The sequence below is a fragment of the Ambystoma mexicanum genome, chromosome 3p (assembly GCF_040938575.1).
Source record: "Ambystoma mexicanum isolate Mex_15411 chromosome 3p, UKY_AmexF1_1, whole genome shotgun sequence".
NCBI lineage: Eukaryota > Metazoa > Chordata > Amphibia > Caudata > Ambystomatidae > Ambystoma > Ambystoma mexicanum.
In genome coordinates, this window is record NC_090925.1 from 896,289,309 (window position 1) to 896,311,205 (window position 21,897).

At 44.1% G+C, this 21,897-nt stretch overlaps 1 protein-coding gene across 1 annotated transcript in view; it reads left to right on the plus strand.

The window, feature by feature from the left end:
- Positions 1-15,372: 15,372 nt before the first annotated feature.
- Positions 15,373-21,897, plus strand: part of LOC138579642 (uncharacterized) — a 31,316-nt gene continuing 24,791 nt past the window's right edge. The window contains exon 1 of the mRNA XM_069649894.1: positions 15,373-15,520. Coding sequence (XP_069505995.1) covers positions 15,482-15,520 — 39 coding nt within the window. The 5' untranslated portion in view covers positions 15,373-15,481. The remainder of the gene's footprint in view (positions 15,521-21,897) is intronic.

Consider the following 21,897-nt stretch of genomic DNA (forward strand, 5'->3'; position numbering starts at 1 on the left):
TAGGGACGCACTGGGAGAGGCACGGCCTGCACCTCCATACCTGCCTCACTGCTGCCTGAACTCCATTGCTTCCATTCCCCTGCAGTGAAGGCAGCGGGCTGTTACCCCCCGCCCCTCGCCTGCAGCAGAATCCAGGGAGCGCTGGGAGGACGGTGACCAGCTCAAGACATGGCTCAATGTAAAAGCCCTGGCCAGACACCATCCACTTCACCAGAGTGGTCAGAAGAAGAATGGAAGGAAGGTCCTTACCATCAAGACACAGACCGCTCGCAAAGTTTTAAACAAGTGCTGGGAGACTCGCTCAAAAAAGCAGTCTCACAGGGAGTCCATCCTATCGCACAGAGGTTGGAAGTGTTGGACGCTATATTGGCAGAGCAGCAGGCACGGCTTGCCAGAAAGAGAAGAGCAGAGAGCCCCAGAGAGGGAGAGGATCCTATCGTCAACATAATGCATCAGCAGGTGAGTACAGTAAGCATGAAAGTAGGAAGGAGAACCCTTCAGTATCTGAGCGCATGGTAAGCATTGTCGAGCGATGCATGGGTGTTGCAAGCGGTAGCAGGGCTACGACTAGATTTTGTGGGGAATCCCGTCCAGAGTTCAGAACCTCATCCCATTCACATGACTAGCGAAGGAGCAGCGCAGTTGCACAACAAACTGCTCAAATTGAGGGACAAAGACGCCATAGAGCGAGATGTTCAAAGAAGGCCAGGGTTCCTCAGCAACATGTTTCTAGTACACAAAGGGGACAAGATACGACTCGTCATAAATCTAAAATGTTTGAGCGAGTGGCTCGTATAGAGCCACTTCAAGATGGAAGGTATCCATCTGCTCCGAGACCTCCTTCGTACAGGAGATTGGTTGGCTCGCCTCGATCTCAAGGACGCTTACCTTACGATTCCGATAGCACAGGAATTTCGAAGGTATCTCCGCTTCCGGTGGAATGGAGAAACGTGGCATTTTACATGTCTTTCGTTCGGCCTAGCGTCAGCGCCCTGGGTGTTTACCAAACTAATGAGATCTGTGGCAGCGGCCATAAGAGTGAGAGGGATTTTCATGATTATTTACCTAGACGACATTCTTGTGCTAGGCCCAGACAAGGTGACTCTCACCAAGAGCGTCCATTGGATTTTTTCGCTCCTGTCATCACTCGGATTCTTAGTGAACTTGGACAAATCCCACTTGGTACCCGTCCAGAGCCTAGAATTCCTAGGATTCAGCATAGATACTCTCAAAGCAACGCTCGAGCTTCCACATCGCAAAGTGAGAGCAATAAAGAAAGAACTCAGACTAGTGATAGCGAAGCGAGTGATTTCACTGCGGAGCCTCGCCAGAGTAGTGGGTCTGTTTGCAGCCTCCATTCAAGCGATTTTTATGGGCCACTTCCACTATCGAGCACTACAGAGTTTTAAAATAAGACTTGAAAAGAAAAAGCCCTCCTATTGCGCTTCCCACGATTGAAATGATTGCTCAAATGGTAGATTTCAGAATCAAGTTTATTTTGTTTTGAAATTTAGCAAAGATATAACCTTTATATAACCTCTTATTGGTTTGGAGTCCTTAGTTCAATTCACTAGGTCTTTTGGGTTAAAGAATCCTTTAGTTTGAAGTCCTTAGTTCAATTCACTAAGTCTTATGGATTAAGGAAGTCCTTGTGAGTTTGAGGGTCCTTTTTGGGTTTTGAGAGAAAAGGTTTTATTTGTGATGTTTCCTTGAGATCTGGTGGTATAGAGAACACGTTTCTCCACTTGGAGGTGTAGAAAGACCTAGTGAATTGAACTAAGGGACTGCAAACCAATAATAATCCATTACAACTCACAACAAGACCTAGTGAATCTAACTAAGGACTTTATAACCTATAAGGATCAAACACTAGTGAATACAACTAAGGACTCCACACTGACAAAAGTGTCTTTACTTCAGTGTTTTCAAAATAATCTAATTTGGAAAAAACATTTTCTTTTATAAAGGTTATATCTTTGCTAAATTTCAAAACAAAATAAACTTGATTCTGAAATCTACCATTTGAGCAATCATTTCAATCGTGAGAAGCACAATAGGAGGGCTATTTCTTTTCAAATCTGTCCAAGCCCAGGTCAGCCTCTGTGGCATCCCTCAACTGCAGCATCTCTACCACTGTTATCTCATACCTTTCTAACATTTTCCAGTTAGAGCGTCAACACTGCTTCTAAGGCTGATTCCTTCTTTCTGTTAAAAATAAGACACCTGCAAGGAGGCCTCAGTTACCATCAATTGGTGACCCTAGATACCAACGCCATTACGGAACTACACTGGTGGCTACAGAATATGGAGGCCTGGAATGGCCGAGCAATTTTCGGAGATTCCCCAGACCTCATCATAGATTCAAATGCGAGCAGAAATGGCTGGGGGCCCGGTGCGAACACATAGAGACAGTAGGGAAATGGTCAGAGCAGGAATTGCGTCTCCACATAAGCTGTCTCGAGTTATTGGCAGGGTCATTCGCAGTCCGCGCCTTTACGAAAGACAGGGTCAAATGTTGCGTGCTGCTTGAGATGGAAAACATCTCTGCAGTGCATTATATCAACAAATTAGGTGGAACAAAGTCCAAATTGCAGAACTGGCAAAGGACGTCTGGCATTATTGCCTCCAGAATCAGATCGCAGTCACAGCAGAATACCTGCCAGGCACTCTCAACGAGGTAGCAGACTGGAACTCACAGTATCTTGTGGATTCCAGCGACTGGAAACTACACCCATGAGTTTTCAAGGAGTTACAGAAACTCTGGGGTCCCTTCCACATAGATCTGTTTGCATCCAGACTTAACACCCAAATCCAGATATACTTCAGCTGGACGATAGACCCGGGTGCAGCTGGCACGGATGCATTCCTCCAACCATGGAGCGGAGCGCTCCACTATGTCTTCCCTCCGTTCCCCATGATGTTCTGACTTGATGGTCGTGTAGATATGAGATACCATCGTCCCCAAGTACCGCTCGAGCTGGAAAGAATACACTGCTTGAGCAATCTTTGAGGCCACAGGTGTGGAATGTCATTGTCAGCATGGTACCGGGAACGCCGAAGAACCCCTGACTGCTGTAAGGCAAAGGGTTAGAATAAACAATGATGTGTGCAAACAACTAACAAGGTGAGCAACAATAGTGACAGTGCAGCACCAACAGCTTACCGATAGGGGTTATGTAGTAAGTGATAAACCTACAGGCAGCAATGCAGAAACAACAGCAGGCTGAGATGTTCTGGTGACACTCCGACAACACCTGGGAGGAGTTGGAATGAGGACGTGATCCGTGGTTGATCCTTAATACAGTCCGAGGTCATGAGCCAGAAGAGTTGGGTCAGAGGTAGGAAAATCCTTAGTGCCAAGTCCAGGGTCCAAAACAGTGGTCAAAGAATCCAAAAAATAAGAGAGCGCGCCTAAATCCAACAGGGTAATCCGAAGGCAATCCAAACAAACGTTCCGTGGTCAAGGTTAGATCCGAATAACAAGGTACAAGAAAAACACCCGGCAGTCCTCTATGGAGAAGCTGTGAAGCAACGTTCCTCTTTCGCCGGCTCCTTTTAAAATGCGAGCGCGATCACGTGACAAAATCACTTGACCGCAAGCGTGCGTCAGGTGGAGCGCAACGTGAACAGTGATTGGTTTCGCTGGCGTTTCCTGGTCACATGATGCGTGGTTTTTTTATGTTTACACTGCTGAGCGTGGAGGAGACGCCATGGCAACCGCCACCGCGGGAAGGGGCGAAAAGAGACAGGTCTGCCTGCTAAGAAATCCCGCCTGCTGTGCTTCTGCTGCTGCCGCCGTTGAGAGCGGGGTATGTCAGGGGAGTGAATATGAGAGCGGGGAGTGTCAGGTGATGGAGGGACGTGACACATGATCACAAGAGCGTTAGCGAAAGTTTGCAGGGAGCAAGCAGAGATAGTGATAATACTCCCAATCTGGAAATAGCAGCCTGGTTTCCAGTAGCGATGGAACTTTCTACGGATTTTCCGAGGACAGTTCCTCATCAGCAGGACCTTCCGCTCGGCCCATCCGGACAGAGGCACCCGGTAATAATGGCGGGCACATTGTGGTTCATGGCCTGCAAGGTTTCAGGTGAAAGTGGGAGTTGCCAGGCATTTCGCAACTCGCTGCAGATTGCATCAGAGATTCCTGGGTGCCTTCCACCATTAGGAGCTATAACGCTGCATGGAAGAGTTGGACCCAGTGGTGCACAAAGCATAGTCTAGATCCCGTTTCTGCCCCTGTAGTACAAGAACTCAACTTCTTAGCGGAACAATTTTAGGAAGGTAACGCCTTTAGGACTATAGGAGTGTTTAGATCAGCGATCTCAGCAGGACATAACAGAGTAGAGAATGCCGCCGTTGGCGAACACCCCACAGTACTACGGCTACTGAGAGGGATGAAGCTAAAAAGGCCTCCCGAACCAAAATACGCCATAATGTGGGATGTCAGAGAAGTTTTCACACTTTTTCTTACATGGCCAGAGAACGAGCATCTTTCTCACTCTCAACTATCAGGAAAACTAGCAATGCTATTGTGTCTCACGGCTTGCCGAAGAGTATCCGATGTGAAGGCATTGGAGGTTGATAGAAAGATATTCTACCCAGATGGAGTAGCTTTTACCATCTCTAAACAAACGAAAACAGATTCTAGAGTTATTTCCTACCGTTACTTTGTCGAGAATAAAAAGATGTGTGTAGCACATGGATTAAAGATTACGAGACCGCGACAGTGCGCCCAAGGTCTCGAGGAATAGCCCAATTGCTAATAGCGCATAGAAAGCCTTATCATGCAGTAGCAGCAGCGACAATTGCTCGATGGGTGCGAGAGGTGATGCAATGGGCAGAGATAGACATAGCCCAGTTTGGTGCACATTCTGCTAGAGGCGCGATGGCTTTTAGAGATTTCTCAGCAGGGGTATCCCTTCAGGATATCATGAAGTAAGCCGATTGATCCTCTGAGTCTACCTTTAAGACATTTTACTTCAAGCCTGTGTCTAACATAACGAATAGAGTGGTGGCGAGCTTTGAACAAGCATAATGCGAGCCTCCTGTCTTGTCATAGAATAAAGATTGTCCACGCTTACAGCTCAGAAGTCTTCATTCTATTAATGACAATTGTATATTTTAAAACAGTGATGGTCTACTAGGCATGGCTTTTAACCATGCACATTGGTATTTTTTAACACTAACCGACCACTAGCTATGGCCTTTGGTACTGGCCAGTGACCCCAGCCTTTGTCATGGCCAAGTCCATGGCATACATTTTTAATAAATAGTTTTACAAAGGTAGCGGGCGCCCCTCTCTCGCAAGAACAGACATGATAACCTGTTCAGTGGTTATTAACCACTTGAGAGTTCCCAGCCACTGCTTTTACTCACTGTGTCTTTCACAGATGGGAAATATCCATTTGCATATCAGTCTTTGTCCTGCCCAGGGGCAGTCCAGCACCGAAATACAATGGCAATTCCAATCTGAACGAGAGTACCACCAGCAACCCCATACACGTGTTTCACCCTTGTTGGGGATCATCAGTGAGGTGAAGCTGATGCCTCTCTAAGCACAGTGAGAGGGAGACCACGTCTGGTTGCCCCCAGGAGACCTAGGGTTACCAATCCCAGGTTCCTTAACAAATAGTTTTACAAAGGTAGCGGGCGCCCCTCTCTCGCAAGAACAGACATGATAACCTGTTCAGTGGTTATTAACCACTTGAGAGTTCGCAGCCACTGCTTTTACTCACTGTGCCTTTCACAGATGGGAAATATCCATTTGCATATCAGTCTTTGTCCTGCCCAGGGGCAGTCCAGCACCGAAATACAATGGCAATTCCAATCTGAACGAGAGTACCACCAGCAACCCCATACACGTGTTTCACCCTTGTTGGGGATCATCAGTGAGGTGAAGCTGATGCCTCTCTAAGCACAGTGAGAGGGAGACCACGTCTGGTTGCCCCCAGGAGACCTAGGGTTACCAATCCCAGGTTCCTTAACAAATAGTTTTACAAAGGTAGCGGGCGCCCCTCTCTCGCAAGAACAGACATGATAACCTGTTCAGTGGTTATTGTACATTTTTAATAAGGTAATCAAACTCATGAGCTAACTTATGAAGGATGTTATGTCTAATTCCAGTATTGACGTAATCAGTTATATTCAATGTAATTAGTGTTTTCACCAGTGATGGCATCAATGATGTGATTTGTAATGTCATCAGTGTTCTCATACAATATGTAATGAGTGATGTCATCAGTGATGTGCTCTGTGATGTCATCATTGTGGTCATAGGCTGCGCAACAGACAGGGGGCGCAAAGTTAAGGTGGCTTTAGCTAAATTTCAGGGGTTTTGTTGCGTTAAGTTCTCACCTTCACGTCCCTGCAACTAATGTTTTTTCCTTGAATTTCAAAGGTTTTGTTACAACGTATTGCTCACCTTAACATCCCTGCAACTAATGTTTCTTCCTTGAATTTCAAGGGTTTTGTTATTCCATAGATTTTTAGAACGCTTCCAGACCACTAGCATGGTCTTCGGCCATGGTCAGTGGTGCCCACTGTCCATTTTAAAATGCTACCAGACCACTAGCCATGGCCTTCAGATTGGAGGCTTTGAGAACTCACAACGTTTTTAGGCAATGCGCAGTGAGACTAAATGATTTGCCATGCACCACACACTTTGGGCAAGCAGCATGCTCCAAGCGGTACACCCCTTTTGGGCACCGTCATTTTGCTGCGGGCCAATTTGGCGCTACGATTCCGCTGCAGAGCCCATTTTGGCACACCCTTTTCAGTTCGAAAGGCATTCCAGTGCAGTTATTTTGGCGCAAGGGATGTTTGGATGTGGGTGACACTGTAGCCACATCTAAACACCATCATGCCAAATAAGATCACAGGACTGCAATGCAGCAAACCTCGCCACCTTCCAGTTGTGTTGCTTTTCTTTTAATTAAATTAAATAAGTTAAATAAAAAGAACAAAAAAACATACAGCCAGGCCCAGCATTTAACCACTAGGCAACAATGGCTTGCTGCTTCAGAGGGCATACTTTTCATAGTTAGCCTATAATTGAATATGTTCAAAGATAAAAGGCTAGGTATGAAACGTGTGAAAATCCAAACAATAACATCATTCTAGCATAATGGTTAAATGCTGCATCTCGAACTCCTGCAGGGCAGGGATCTCCAGTGGCAGTGTTCAGCATAAATGTGATTTTCTTTTCATTTCATTTTTTCATTTTTCTAATGTTGCCCAAGGACATTGTAGTCCTCGTTTTGAATTTATGTGCAGTGTAAGGGGGAATTTGTGGCGTGAGGGTGTGCATGCAATGTGTTTAAGGTTTGAGGTGCGCGCATGTGTGTGTGTACATGGTGTGAAGGTGTGTGTGAGGGATTGTGCGTGCAGTGTGCATTTGCTCAGAGATTGCGAGTGTTAGTGTGTGCGCACACGTGTGTACCCGTGTGTGTATTTGAGCATTGTGATGTGTCGATCTTCCAAATAACAAGGGAAGGACGTGTGGCATATAACAATATATACAACATATGTAACGTGGCTATATTCATGCTTTCTCCTACACCTCTGTTTGTTTTGGTTGAATGGCAGTAAGGGATCTGTAAGTTGTTGAAGGAGGGGGTACGTAGTGTAGAATCAGAGGAGGGGGAAAAAGTTCAACAATTTTTTATCAGCTACAGAAAGTGAGAATAAGGGGCTACAAAGGAGTGGGGTCTACTTGCCCCTGCCGTTTTCAAAGTCTAAAAGTAGTGCAATATTTTAACAATGTGCGGCAAGCCCCTCCCTTGGGCTGCAAAGAATGTCTTGTTTGCGCTGGCTCACGTGCAATGGAAGACGCACAACTATTATTAACCCATTGCTAGTGCGGCTCAAAAAACCTTCTTAAAATCATCCATGGATTGGGTGAATTTTTCCATGAAGGAGGCCACATGCACCAAAGGCATGGCTGTTAAGACTACATTGTCCAGAGTACAGTGTTTACTAAAATATACTGTAGTACATTTTCTTTTTTAGGTCTTGAACCCTGGTCGGCCAGAGTTCAAGGACCAGCATTCAACCACTATGCCACAATTGTTTAGTGTTTCATGTTTCGTATATTTCATAATTAGCCTACAATTTAATATGTCCAATTGTAAAAGGCTAAGTATGAAACTTGTCAGCCACCAATAAATAATGTCAGTGTAGCATAATGGTTAAGTGCTGTGTTTTGAACTCCTGCAGACCAGGGTTCTCGAAGGCAACGTTCAACACAAATGTGCTTTTATTTTGTTTTATAATGTTGCCTTGCCCAAAGACAGTGTAATACATGTTCCATTCTGTTTTGTAATGTTGCAGTAAATAAATATGTTTCATGTTTGATACGTGTTCAATTCAGCAACAACGGTGTGATACATGTCCCATTTTGTTTTATAATGTTGCAGTAAATAAATGTTTTTCAGGTTTAATCCATATTCCAAAATACAAAGTGCCTGCAGGTTCATGCCAATTGCGACCTCTCGCGCCGAAACATCCTTGCGCCGAGATACAAAATGCAAAGTTCCTGCAGGTTCATGTCGTGCCAATTGCGACCTCTCACACCAAAACATCCTTGCGTCGCAAGGTCCCTGCACCCAACTAGCTGCGTCGAACTGGGCACGCCCAAACAGGACCTGCGATGAAACGGTCGTGCCATAAAAGTGTGCGCCTAACTGTCCGTGCCGAAATGTCCTCTCCCATGCTCCTTTGATTTCTGGCCGGTCTCTTGGTGATTGTTGTCATACATTGCACAACTCCAACTGACCACATTTAAGAAGCACGTAAAAGGGACAAACATGACTAGCTGCAAAAATAACATATGTCCAGGTACTTTTGACCCTATCGAAAATCAAAAGCAGGCACCCATGAATATATGCACAGTAAGTGATCATATATCTTAAAGTGAAATATACAAATGTAGTTCAATAGACCTACTCCTTAGACAAATGTGTGCGAGACAAAATAGCATTGGAGCATAGGCTCATGTATTAGGCAACATGGCCTTAGGGGGATGACCCCTTACTCGCTTTGAAGCTACACAGGGTTTGTCTCAGTTACTGCCAGGATGGGAATCCCACTGGTGCTGTAAAAATATCTATTTGTTTTTATTATTATTGACTGGGAGACTACAACTACCAGAATGCAATTCAGCAAAAGGCAAAAAATGGTCTCTGAGCGCAAAACTTTCAAGGCCTGACAGTAGCACGGTTTAAAAAAATAAAATATTTCAAATCCCCATTTGGTCACCCATCCATGAAGTAACAGGGATTGACCCTGCTTAGCTTCAAAGCGGGACTGACACTACTTAGCTTCAAAGCAAGGAAAGGGCCATCCCGTTTCTTTAAGTGATATTGTACATTTGGTTTATTTATCGTGTAACAAGGCCTGAGGAGGCTGGCCCCTTCCTCACTTTGAATCTAAGCAGTGTCTGTCCTTGTTACTGCATGAATGGGAGGCTTGGATGGCAATCATGTCACTGGATATGGCCTTTGGCCATGGGAAGTTTTTATTCACCTCTGATGTCACTATAGCTGTAAATATATCTTTTGGAAAAAGACAAAAAACAGTAACTGCAGGTAGTGAACTACAGATACCCTCGGCTATCTGTAGTCCTTTATAGCCACGAATATCAGCAAAACGGCTGAAAGAAAATGCTTTCCTGCTCCCCTCACCTGTGCCAGCTACCACCACTCCCCAGATGGCCTCCTCACCTCCCCTGCCCTCTCCCTTTCACCCCACAACACATGCTGTTTCTGTGATGCAGTTTGCTTTGAAATGACAGCTATTCTAGGCTACAGAAAGCTTTGTGTTGCAAATCCTGCAACCCTCAAATTTCACTGAGTGCCCTCTAGCCTGAGGGCATTTGCATGTTTTTTAAAATGCAAATAGCTTTTCTCCTGCGATTCTGCTTCCCATATCCTCGGCTATAGCCGAGGATATCTCTCGCATCGTGAGAAAAGCAAGATGGCAGTCGTGTAATTTCTAAAAAAACCTCAGTTTTAGGTAAATCCCTGAGATATCTCTGTCTATTTTTGGGAAGAGGGCACCCCCTTCTCCATCAAATATTTAAAAAACTACTGCATGGAAAAAACCCAAACCACGCTGGATCACAAGTCAATGCTTCGTGCCGAAGTTTTTTTGGACCTGATCCAAATCCGTCCAGCAGTTTGGGCTGTGCGCGTTGGAAAACATTGACATTGTTTGTCTATGGGAAAATAAAGGGAAATTGGGCCGCATTGTAGGAAAAAAATCATTTTTTTAAGTGTAATAACTTTTTTCTTTTTTAACAAATCTTTACAAAACTTTGCAGTCTGGGGGGCCCGCAGGTTTTTATTCACTTTCAAAAATTAAGCCAGAGCCATTACTCGATTGAAAAGTTATTAACAATAGAATTGTGAGGGGTTCCTATGGGGGTTCGACTCACCTTAACTATAGGGCGGCTAATGCCACCCTATAATATATATATAAATGTTATTCCAAACAAGTTGTGTGAAGGTGCCATCATCTCACTGCCAGTGATTTTATAACCCCCTCATTCAGCTTCAGACATGCCAGCATAAAATAAGATTCACACACAGGTCAAGAAAGCATTGAAACACTTGGATATTGCATTTATTTATTTTTTATTTATTTAAATGTTTCTAATGCGCCACATACCCAAAGGTCTCAGGGTGCACATAAAAGGAACAAGACTAGCAACAAAAAGGAAGAACCAGTGGAAGAGTAACATAGTGGATAGTTATTAGGCAAGATTAAAGAGGTAGGTCTTGATCATCTTTTTGAAATCAGTAGAGAGTGTTTATCTTCCTCATCTCAGGAGGTAGAGCATTCCAGGCTAGGGGAGCTTGGACATTGAACACAATACCTCTGAACCCCTCAAGTCTGAATTTGGGTTGGTAGGGTCTCACCTAGCCAGAAGACCTAAGGCGGCGAGTGTGTTGGTGGACCCTAGTGCGATCTGAGAGGTATGATGAGGGAGTCTCATGATTCAGGCACTTGTGACTCAGTGTTAGAATTTTATGAGTGACGCAATGTTTCACCGGGAGCCAATGAAGCTCCCTTCGAGCATCAGAGACATGACTACGTCTCCTAAAACCACAAGTAGCACAAACTGTACCATTTTGGATTACCTGCAACGCTCTGAGATTAGCCTGGGAGGTACCAAGAAACAGACTGTTGCAATAGTCCAGACGCGAGTTGACAAGTGCCGGGGCAAGAAGAGAGATGTTCTTAGGTGTGACAAAAGGCCGAATATGGGCGAATAATTTTTTAATATAGCCACAGGAGGCCCGAAGATATGCAACATGGGGCTTCATGGTAAGTTGAGCGTCAAACATGACCGAAAGAGTCTTAAAACTCTTGGCCACTGGGCTGGTGGTCTCAGCAATGGTGAAGCTTTGGTAGTCTGCAGGTAGTTTTTGTTACCCTGGGCCCAGAGGCGACAATCAGAAGTTCAGTTTTGTCTGTATTTAGGGCAAGGGCGTTGGCAACCATCCAAGCCTGAATGGAACCATAGATCTTATCAAGTGACGCCTCATCCTGTGCATAGATGCCAGAAAGCTCCAAGACCACCTGGGTGTCATCCGCATAGTTAGTATACTGGACACCCAGGCTGTCCAAGAGCATCGGAAAAGGTCAAATGTAAATGTTAAAGAGGGTTGGGGAAATGCAGGAAACCCACAAGAGATGGCAGCAAGGGGCGGATTCTGCATCCTCCACGGCAACCCTTGCATTACGAGGCCCCAAGAATGAAGCGACCCACTGAGTGGCAACACCCGAGAAACCCACCAGATCCCGCAGCCTAGAGACCAAAAGAGAGTGATCCACAAGGTCAAAGGCTGCCGAGAGATCTAGCAGCATCAGGAGAGCGGGGTGACCTTTATCCACGATTTTGGAGAGATAACATTTTTAATCCAGCAAGGTGGGTTCAGTGCCATGTTTGGCTCTAAAACCCGACTGTCGTGGGCCAAGAATGCCATTGCTCTCAAGAAAGTACTGTAGCTAAAGGTACGCAACCTGATCCAAGATTTTAAGCAGAAAGTTTATTATTTTTCAAGAGTGGAGAGATCCAGGCTTCTTTGAAAAATAGGGGTACGTGACCTTCAGCAAAGGAGAGATTAACCAACTTCGTGACCCAATGCACTAAGATATCCAAGCAGTTTATAAAGATGTCAGAGGGGTAGATGTCACCACGACAAACAGTAGGCTTCATAGCACCTACGATTCGAGCTATTTCTGCCACAGTACAGGGGGTAAAGAAGACCGTAATCCTTGTAGTAGGAGGAAGGGGATTGGTATTGTCCCATGCAGAGGGAGAAATGGCTGAGGTGGAAGGAATAGCCCTCAATTGCTCACAGATGGAATCCTGATGTTTTGATATTTTGAGCTTGAATTCGTCATGAATTCCTTGACACCAGACGGAGCCTTGTTGGGTACTGGGCCTATGACTGACTTGCCTTCAAACTCTCTTTGGATCATCAAGAGTTCTTTAGAATTGGATTTGGCCTGTGAGATCCTTTTGTTGAAGGCGCTAATCTTAGTTCCGATAATGGCTGATTTTAGATTCTGCGTTGCTTGCTCATAGTGGGAGAGGGCTGTTGGGGATAATCTCTTTCGGCTGCCCGTTTGATATGTCTTAAATCAAGGACATGCTCATTAAACCAGCTATTCTTATTAGACTGCGGCTTAACCGATCCGGTCTGAAGAGGGGCGAGAAAATCAAGAGCTTCATTCACTGTATTGGTAAGAAAAAAGGCCAAATCTGTCACATTACCAAACTTTTCAAGACCAATCAATTTAGGTTTAAGAATGGAAGATAATTTCTCCCGGGTGATCCTTTTCAGATTTCTAGATTCTCTGATAAGTCTTGGGGTAGCATTGACTTTATGGGGGGAGGCCAGAGGGTGAACCAGGGAGGAAAGAAGGTGGAGATCAGACCATGGACATGCAGAGACTGAGACATCGGGTAGGGATAGACGGTGTGACAGAATCCAGTCAATAGTGCGACCACCAGTATGGGCAGGACCAGACACCCATTGTACATACCCCAAGGTGTCAAGGGCAGTCAGTAGGGAGTTTGCTGGCTTGTCAGAGTGTCATAAGCACAAAGGTTAAAATCACCAAGCACGATAACAGGTGTATTGGCCTTGATAAGCTTATTAAGAGAGACTTTATGATTGATGTTAAGTTTCACCACAAGGTGTTCACATTCATCAGGAGACTCACTGGGAGTTGGATGAACTTGTAGGCGTTTGTCACAAAGTATGGCAACCCCCCACCGTTTTTAGCCTGACGATCGCTCCGCAACATGTGGTAATTAGCTAAGTGGAATAGAGTCGTTCAGCCAAGACTCTGGGATTTTTATACTGGTGTGAGGTTGAATAAGAGTCAGAGAAGTTACACTTCAAGCGATACCAATTTAGGACTATGACAATAGTCTGAGCCTATACTTAGATTGATTGGTGCTAACAGTTAGGCATTAATAATAATCCATTCTTTCTATAGCACTTTCTCCAGCACACTTATATAAAATTGTTATTTCTGGCAACCGAAATGAATACTCATATGTCAATCTCAGAAGGATAAAAGATTAAATAGACCTTACTAGGATTCAAACCAGTGACTTGCAGTTAGCACTTAACCGGCTGAGCTGTCTTCCCTGTTATTTCTCATTCAATTTGCAAACCACAGCCTTTGGTAATGAATTGTAGCTGGGAGTTACATTTCTTATTAATTTAATGTTATTATTATAGTGCTTAGAAGAAGCATGTGGAATATGTCATGACCCACTAGTATGCGTGAACATATTATTTATATAATTCTGTAAAGATGTCTGTGCACTGGGGAATAGGCATGAACTTGCACAAATCTCAGTAGTTCCCAAAGCCAGCAAGGTCCTTTTCACATAGACATGGAAACCTTTTCTCTGGATAGCAATGAGTGACAGATGTCCATGCTGAGGATTCTAGAATTAATATATATGGTTCATGGTTACTGAGGGTTGATTGTTGCAAAAAATAAAAGGCGAGAGTGCATTACTTACTTAGTGATTCAAGTATATGATCATTTCATGATAGACATATTTGTCAAATATAAAGATCTGTTGTCATTATTATGTTCCCAAAACACTATGGTTTTATGGACAGCAGCCAGGATCCCTCATTGGTGCTATTTGTCCCCTTTCCTACCAGCCTACATCTTACAAATCTAAACATTTAGAAATCTAAACATTTAATCAGAAGGGAAGTACCCTTACCATTGTTCATGAATTATGATATGATTGTTTCCACTGTGCAATGATACCAACACCGTGCATCAAAGGTGGTATGTAGGAAAATGTTACATGCACAATGTCACAACACTATTCATGGAACGTGAGGGGAGCTAGCCCTTTAGGGTGTTCCAGAGAGAGTGGAGATGGAAGTGGCTGGTATGTGCACCTCAGACCGCACTAGCATGAGGGGGCTTGCCTTCCCTCTCCTTGCAACCCGCTGCTCCCAAACTCTATATGCTCATCACCTCACTTAGAGTGACATATGCCATACTAACCTCCATGATATCAATGCATCCTCATACTCCACTTGTGCCTAACTCTGAACACCACCTGAGTTGGGGCCTGAAGCACGTGTGATGCCTTTAATAAAGTTCTAGTGGCTTATCAACCAATTCAAGACTTCTCTCCACAGGCCATGACTCTTTGGCATTTTTGCTACGTGGTGACAAGCAGTGGTATGAATTACAACAGGGGAGCTGGGCTGACAAACTTTAAGAGCATACAATAAGAGTGAACCAGAATGTCCATCTTGGAATGATAACATAACAGAAAATAATGTATGTAGTTATGCTACGATTCTAGGATTTGATAATGTAAGACAGATGTAACAATCTTAGTATGACTACAATATTTACCGGAAATGAGTAGAAATAATCATTGTACAATGGTAAATAGGGCCAAGTCACAATGTTAGTACAATTTAAAAAATGTCCCATTTTAAATTGCTCCTTTTGCCAAGAATGCACACCACATGGTCTCTCAAAATGCCCTTCCTTCTTGAAAAGAGTCACCCTTAGATTAACAGCAATGATCTGTTTCTTTAATTACCAAAACGTAGAAAATAACAAACATGGGATGACAACTACTATCCACAAATACCAGGCCAGGGACCCCTTCCGGGGTTGCCTTGCTCTCTGCTGCTCTCGTTCTACATTTAACCATAAAAAACAGCATCCCTGCGCTCCTTCCAATATCTATATTGTTTTCCCTCCAGTCGTGCTGTCAGCCACGGCGTGGGCAGCTCAGACAAACGCCACTCTGACAACAGGAGGCGCATGCGCACTCACAAGGAGCGAGGAAGAGGCCGAGACTGGATAGAGTGACAGGGCGTGTGAATAGAGCGAGCTACCCCGATGCTGGTGAACCCGGAACCATTTCCTGCTCTGGCTCCATACAGCTTTTCGTGCCTTGTTGGTCATGTATGGAGTAAACCTGAGCTGCTTAATCCACTCTTGGGTAAGTGGCACACCTATACAGCACCACCTATCCTCATGTTCTAGCAGGGTTCCCACGCTGCCTAATCTATCTCTTTTAGTTGGCACCGGGATGCCAGCCAGTGCTGGTATTTGATTTGGGATACCCAAATTCGTTTGTGTTTCCCTTTTCTATTATCTCTGGTCCTCATTCATAAACACCTTTTTCAAGGGGGGGGGGGTCCCATTGAAAACGCGTTTATAAATAAGGAAATAAGGCCATCTGTGTCATATATGGCGGCTTCTCTTTTGAAGAGACCAAAACGCACAAAACCAGCTGTGCTGACTCCGGTCTGAGCAGCAAGGAAATGAAATCACTTTAAAAATAACTGAAGTTTAAAATAAGCATTCGAGCCTTGCATCTGGTAATAAATTGTAGAGATAAAATGGGCAGTTTGTCCAAATCAGACCCATCGTGTATGTTTACACTTCTGGCACCAGGTGGAGGCCAGCGCTGTGACTGGTTAACAGAGAGAAAGTGCATTCCTACAGTGAAGCTCAGATATAGCCGAGCAATGAAAATGTCATTTTGCAACCCCTAGGCTCTACCCATACACTATTTTATTTGGGTATTTGAACTATTTGATTATGCATTGTTGACTTACACCACATTGAGACTGCTACAGAGGTTATTACCAGACTATGGGAATAATACATTGCTAATACATTTTCCATCTCATGAGTCTGTGCAGTAGAGTTTCTTTTGACTAAAAGAACAAAGGAGCAGTGCATTTGATTATTATTACTATTAGAGTATTTATTGATCACGGACCTAGATTTGGGAAGCAAGGGGGTGGTGGGGTCCAATCATAGGGGGGAGAGCACAGTGAGGGGAGGAGAGAAAGAAGGGAACTAGGAGCTAACAAACGGGCAGGGCAGTAGATTTGCCAGCAAGGGATCTTCACGCATGCAAATAAAATCAGAGCAATGCATATTGGATTAAAAGGCCTGCAGGATTTACAGTAGACACGATGCTGTTGTTCGAATTGTTCCATGCCTAACCCATGCTTGTTCAAGAATTCCCGTAAACATCAGGGTTGTTGTAATGGGACCCTGTTTTTTCGTTTGATATCTTTGAACGCACAGAGAGGGAATTCTGACCCCCCTGTGCACTGCATGGAAAGGGTGGAGATCAGGTGGTCATTAGAGATACCCACTTTGCACTCACTGTGATTGTCCCCATAAGACCTTGTCTTGCTTCATTGAAGGGAAGCGCTCGTGTTTAACTTCAATAGAAGATAAAATATGTTGAACCTCATCAGGGTCGTTTTTAAAACTTTTTGTATGCTTTTTGGCTGGAGGTAAAAATTGCAGTAAAAAATTAGATTTGTGACTTCATTAGACAGCAGTAATCCGTAATTCCCAGGGAATACCGGATGCCACCAGGTCCATCTTCTGTGGTGAGGTGAGCAGAGGCTAGCACAAGGGCAATGGGCTGGTCTTGGAAGCAAGACCGCGCAGAGCAACAGAGGTTCGAATGAATCCTGGATCCGGGCTTAGAAACGGAACCCAAGTATGGTATTAGGTGTGTTAGAAAAAACAATTCAATACATTAATTAAATAAATAAAAAGGATGTTATTTCCAAATACTGCCTGTTTTTTCCATTACCGCCACTCTCGTGAAGGGGGCCGTCAAGTACACAATGAGGGCTTAGAGACATAGGATGTGCAGTCTTTTTTTATTTGCTTTTCTGATGGTATTTTGAAAACTGTTGTATTTGAGGGTCGTAGACGACAATATTGCAGAACATGACTCCAAGTGAATGGATAATAGAAACACCTGCTGTTTGCTGCCTTACAATACTACAGCCTTTTGCAGATGGCGCTAAATAAAAGGAATTAATTAGTAGTAGGCTTTGCAGTTTATAACTAACAGCTTAATGAGGGATTGGGAGGCAATGTGCCACAATGTGAAGAAATACCAGCAAAAAAGAGGCCATGTGAAGTACACTCGTAAGATTTCGCCTCTGTACGTTTTCCAGTATAACTTAAGTTCCCTTGTTCCTACTTTGATGACATATCATCATTGTAAGTTGTATCTTGCCTGGGCTAATATAAGTGGGTGTCAAAAAGAAGCTCATTTTCTCTCTAGATACCAAACTTTAAAATAATTAGCGGCTGCTGGTGGAAAATGCGAAAGTGGGACTATTCCTATGGCTCGAGGCAAGATGACTACATACAGTGACAAATCAGGATGACCTTGTGGCAGTAAGGAGGCACTTTAAGGAAGTGTGACATTTGAATGCAAACATGTCACTTACCTTTTCCAATCCCACCCTTGGTGATCAAAGAGGAACATGCTCTGCATTTCTAGTTCTTATATAGATAGAAGACATTCCCCTTGCCACCCATTTATAAGCTTGAATGTTGTTAGTGTCCTGTGCTAGCTGTGCTTACTGATTACACACCTGGGATCACTCTATGGATTCAACCACAGCATACAGAGTGCAAACCAAAGGTCTTAATGAGATACATGGAAGTTGTGAAAAACCTCATTACTTTTCTGGAGTATTATAATCTTTGTTGCAACACAAAATTGTATGGGATTGACTTCATTCTTCAGTAATTTTGTGATGTAAAACAAATGTGACTCATTTGAAGTATGTGACACATACTGCTAAACAATGGTCAAGCAACGGTTGGACAAGGAACTCTGTCAACAAATACTATTTCAAAATCATATCCTCCTATATAGAATTTGGGATTCAATTGTGGTGATCTGCATGAAGTAAGATCCAGAGCTATGTCTGCAGGTGGTAGGAAGGGGGTCCTCACAGGGAGAGACTCCCCTCCTCAGGATGGAGACTCCCCTTCCATGAAGGAACTCCCTAACCCCTTTTTTCCCTTGGGTCCAAGTCCCTGTCAGAAATCCCTGATATTACTACTGTCTGTTATGGCAATGTCTCTTCTATCTTTGATTCACAAATTAGTACAACCTAGACAAAGAAACCTGAAAAATAATAACAGCTTGCCTGGCCAAAGTACTTAGAAGAGTCGTCCCGAAGGAGGCATCAAGATTCACTCAACAACAGTAAACACAGACTTTGATCCGGCTACAGGAAATAAGGAGTGATAAAGGACTGCAAAGCAGAGAGGGCTGCCGGTGTGAAGCCAGCTTAGCCCGGGAAGGTCAATCCTGGGAACACTAAGCTGCAAGAACACTGATCCCCAGTTACAGGGATAACCAGCAACGGTCGGCAGAGCAATGCATTTGAAGCCAAGCTCCTGACCAGTGGAAGAATGGAAGAGAAGCCAGTGGTGGCATGAACTCAGGGAGGTGGACCGTGTGGTCCTGCAACTACGCCAGAGCTGTGTCGCCCAAAGCTCTGCAGAGCCACAAGGACAAAGTGGGTTAGCGTAGTGAAGAAAGCAGGAAGTGTTGAAGCAGCGTGAGTCAGTCCATCACCCCATGTAGAACCACTGATGCAGTCCCGACATGCAGCAGGCAACAGGAGTAGTGGGAGATCCACTAGGGGTTTGGGGCAACTCCCGAGTCAAGAAAGCCTCTGGAGTTATCTCCCTTGTCACATTAGTAACAGTGACGTTACCATTGCTGTAGGTGAATTTCAATTAGTTCCCACTGGCCTAATTCTATCTTCCCAAAAGGCACCTATATCAAATTAACTTCTAAATCTGGATTGGCTTGGAAGTATGGCCTGGATGTCATGCCCATTGTGATAGATCCTGACTACCGAGGTGAGATTAAAGTGCTAATCCACAATAATGCAAAACAGTCCTATGATGTAAAAATTGACGAGAAAATCGTGCAAGGAATCTTGGAAAATGCAGGATTTCGCATACCCATTGATGTCCAGGAGAAATATCTTACTGAGAGAGGTACAGATAGGGGTTTTGGGGAAGCTGACATGGAGCCACGTGAAACATTAAGACTCTTAGTTGAGAGGCAGAAGTTATTCCTGATTTAGACTTTGCCCAACACAATGATCCGATTTTAGCAGAAGCCTTTTCCAAGGTCATTGCAGAGACTGAGGGTAGGTCACGGGGGGGACCTTTCTTTTCATTAAGCATGGGCTTTTGTATCGAGGAGATATGATACATGAGGGTATATCTAGAACACAGCTCGCAGTACCTCACAGACATGTGCAGGTTGTCTTAGAAATGGCTCAATCACATTTCACATCTGGGAATTACATAAACCCAAGGACAGGTCATTCTCCAATTTCATTGGTAAGAAGTCCATGCGGACATGAAGAACTTTGTCACTACCCGTGGCTTATGTCAAAAGACAGCTGCACAAACAGTGCCACCAGCTCCCCTGCAACGTCTCTCTCTCTCTTTTACTGAGGTACCTTTCGCTAGGATAAGAATGGACATAGTAGGATGTTTAAAACCTTCACAATTGGGTTATAAATACATCTTAGTAATATTAGACTATGCTACTCGTTACCCGGAAGCTTTTCCCCTTAAAAAGAACACCTCTCAACGGATTCTAATGCATCTGATACCCTTCCTGTCCACTGTGGGTTTCCCTCACAAGATTCCAACAGACCAGGGCAGCACTTTCATGTAAAATTGATTGCCAAAGTTAAGGAAAAACTCCAGATAAAAACTTTGCGTACCTCTGTTAATCATCCAGAAATGGATGGATTAGTGGAGTGCTTTAACCAGACTTTGAAAAACATTCTTAAGATGCTGGTTGAAGCTCACAGGCACAACCGGAATACGATGAACCCCTGCACACTTTTTGCTATACGGAAGTCTCTGCTGGCTCCCTTGGTTTTCTCTCCTTTTAAACTTCTCTATGGGCGTGATCCATGGAAAGTATTAGATATGCTCTGGAAAACCTGGGATGTGAGAGAGGAGGCAGCCCTTCCTATTTCCCAAACTGTCCAGCATTTGAAAGAACATATGATTACCGTAAGGGAGATAGTCAATAAACATCTAGCAAAAGCCCAAGAAAAATGATGCTCAATATGATCAAAAGGCTGTCCACTTCCCTTTTTCGAGAGGACAAAAGGTACTTTCTATTTTGCCCACTTGAGACCAAAAACTGCTTTCAAATTGGCATGGGCCTTATGAGATTTTGGAGAAAAAAGAGCTGTATAACTATCCTGTAATCCAATCTGATTGAAGAACCAAGGTTTACCATATCAGTCTCCTGAAAGAATGGAAAGTGGATCTTATGGAGACCAGCTCGACGACCATGGCTACCCTTCTAACTGAGGGAGTATCAGAAAACAATATAGCTTCCCCTGACTTAACATCTCAGCAACAAGGATACATCCAAGACCTGTTATCATAGTTCCCTGATGTCTTTAATAGTGAATCACAAGGGGTCAAATCTTTAATGCACCACACTCAGACCCGCTCAGGAAAGGTTGTAAACCTGAAGCCCTATCGTATTCCAGAAGTCAGTAAGGAAGTGATCATTCAGGAAGTGGAGAAAATGTTGGAGGCAGACATTATAGGACCGTCTGAAAGTCATTGGTCCTCGCCAATATTCCCAGCCGCAAAACGAGATCAGTCGTGGAGATTCTGTATCGTTTTCAGAAAGCTTAATTCCATCTCCCAGTTTGGCAATTCTCTTGCTTAGGATTGATGATTGAATTGGCAAGCTGGGACCAGCGGCTTATATCTCCACAATTGAAATGACAAAGGGTTATTGGCAGGTACCATTAATTCCCTCTGTCACGGAAAATATGTCTTTCTCCACTCCCTGGGGTTGTTTCAGTTCAAGGGTCTCCCTTTTGGACTACATGGGGCCCCAGCAACATTTCAAAGGTTGATGGATAAGGTTGTGTGACCCTTTTCCCATTTTAGCGACGCATACCTAGATAACATCTTAATCCACAGCCAAACTTGGAAAGAACACCTTTCCATGCATATGAAGTTTTGAGGGCCCTAAGAAAGGCATGGTTGACAGCCAATCCCAAGAAATGCTATCTGGCTCAGTCAGTCGTGAAATATCTTGGTTGTTTGTTGGAAATGGGTTTGTGTAGCCACAGATAGAAAAGGGAAGAGCTGTTCAAAACACCCTTCCCCCTAAGACAAAGAAAGTGCTTAGCGCATCCCTGGGTCTCACAGGGTGTTATTGTAGTTTTATCCTTCGATATTCCATGATAACATCATGTCTAAAGGATACATTAAAGAATGCAGAAATGCAAGATCAGACAGACTAGTTTTGACAAACTCAAGAAGATACTCTGAAATGAGCCAGTATTAAAGGTTCCTAATTTCAACAAGGAAATCATACTACAGACCGATGAGTCTAAGGTGGGTCTTGGAGCTGTATTTTCCCAAGAATATGATGGGATGGAACATCCTGTATTATATGTTAGCAGAAAGCTCTTTTCTCGCAAGAAAAAGTATGCCACTATTGAGTAAGAGGCCCTTGCCATC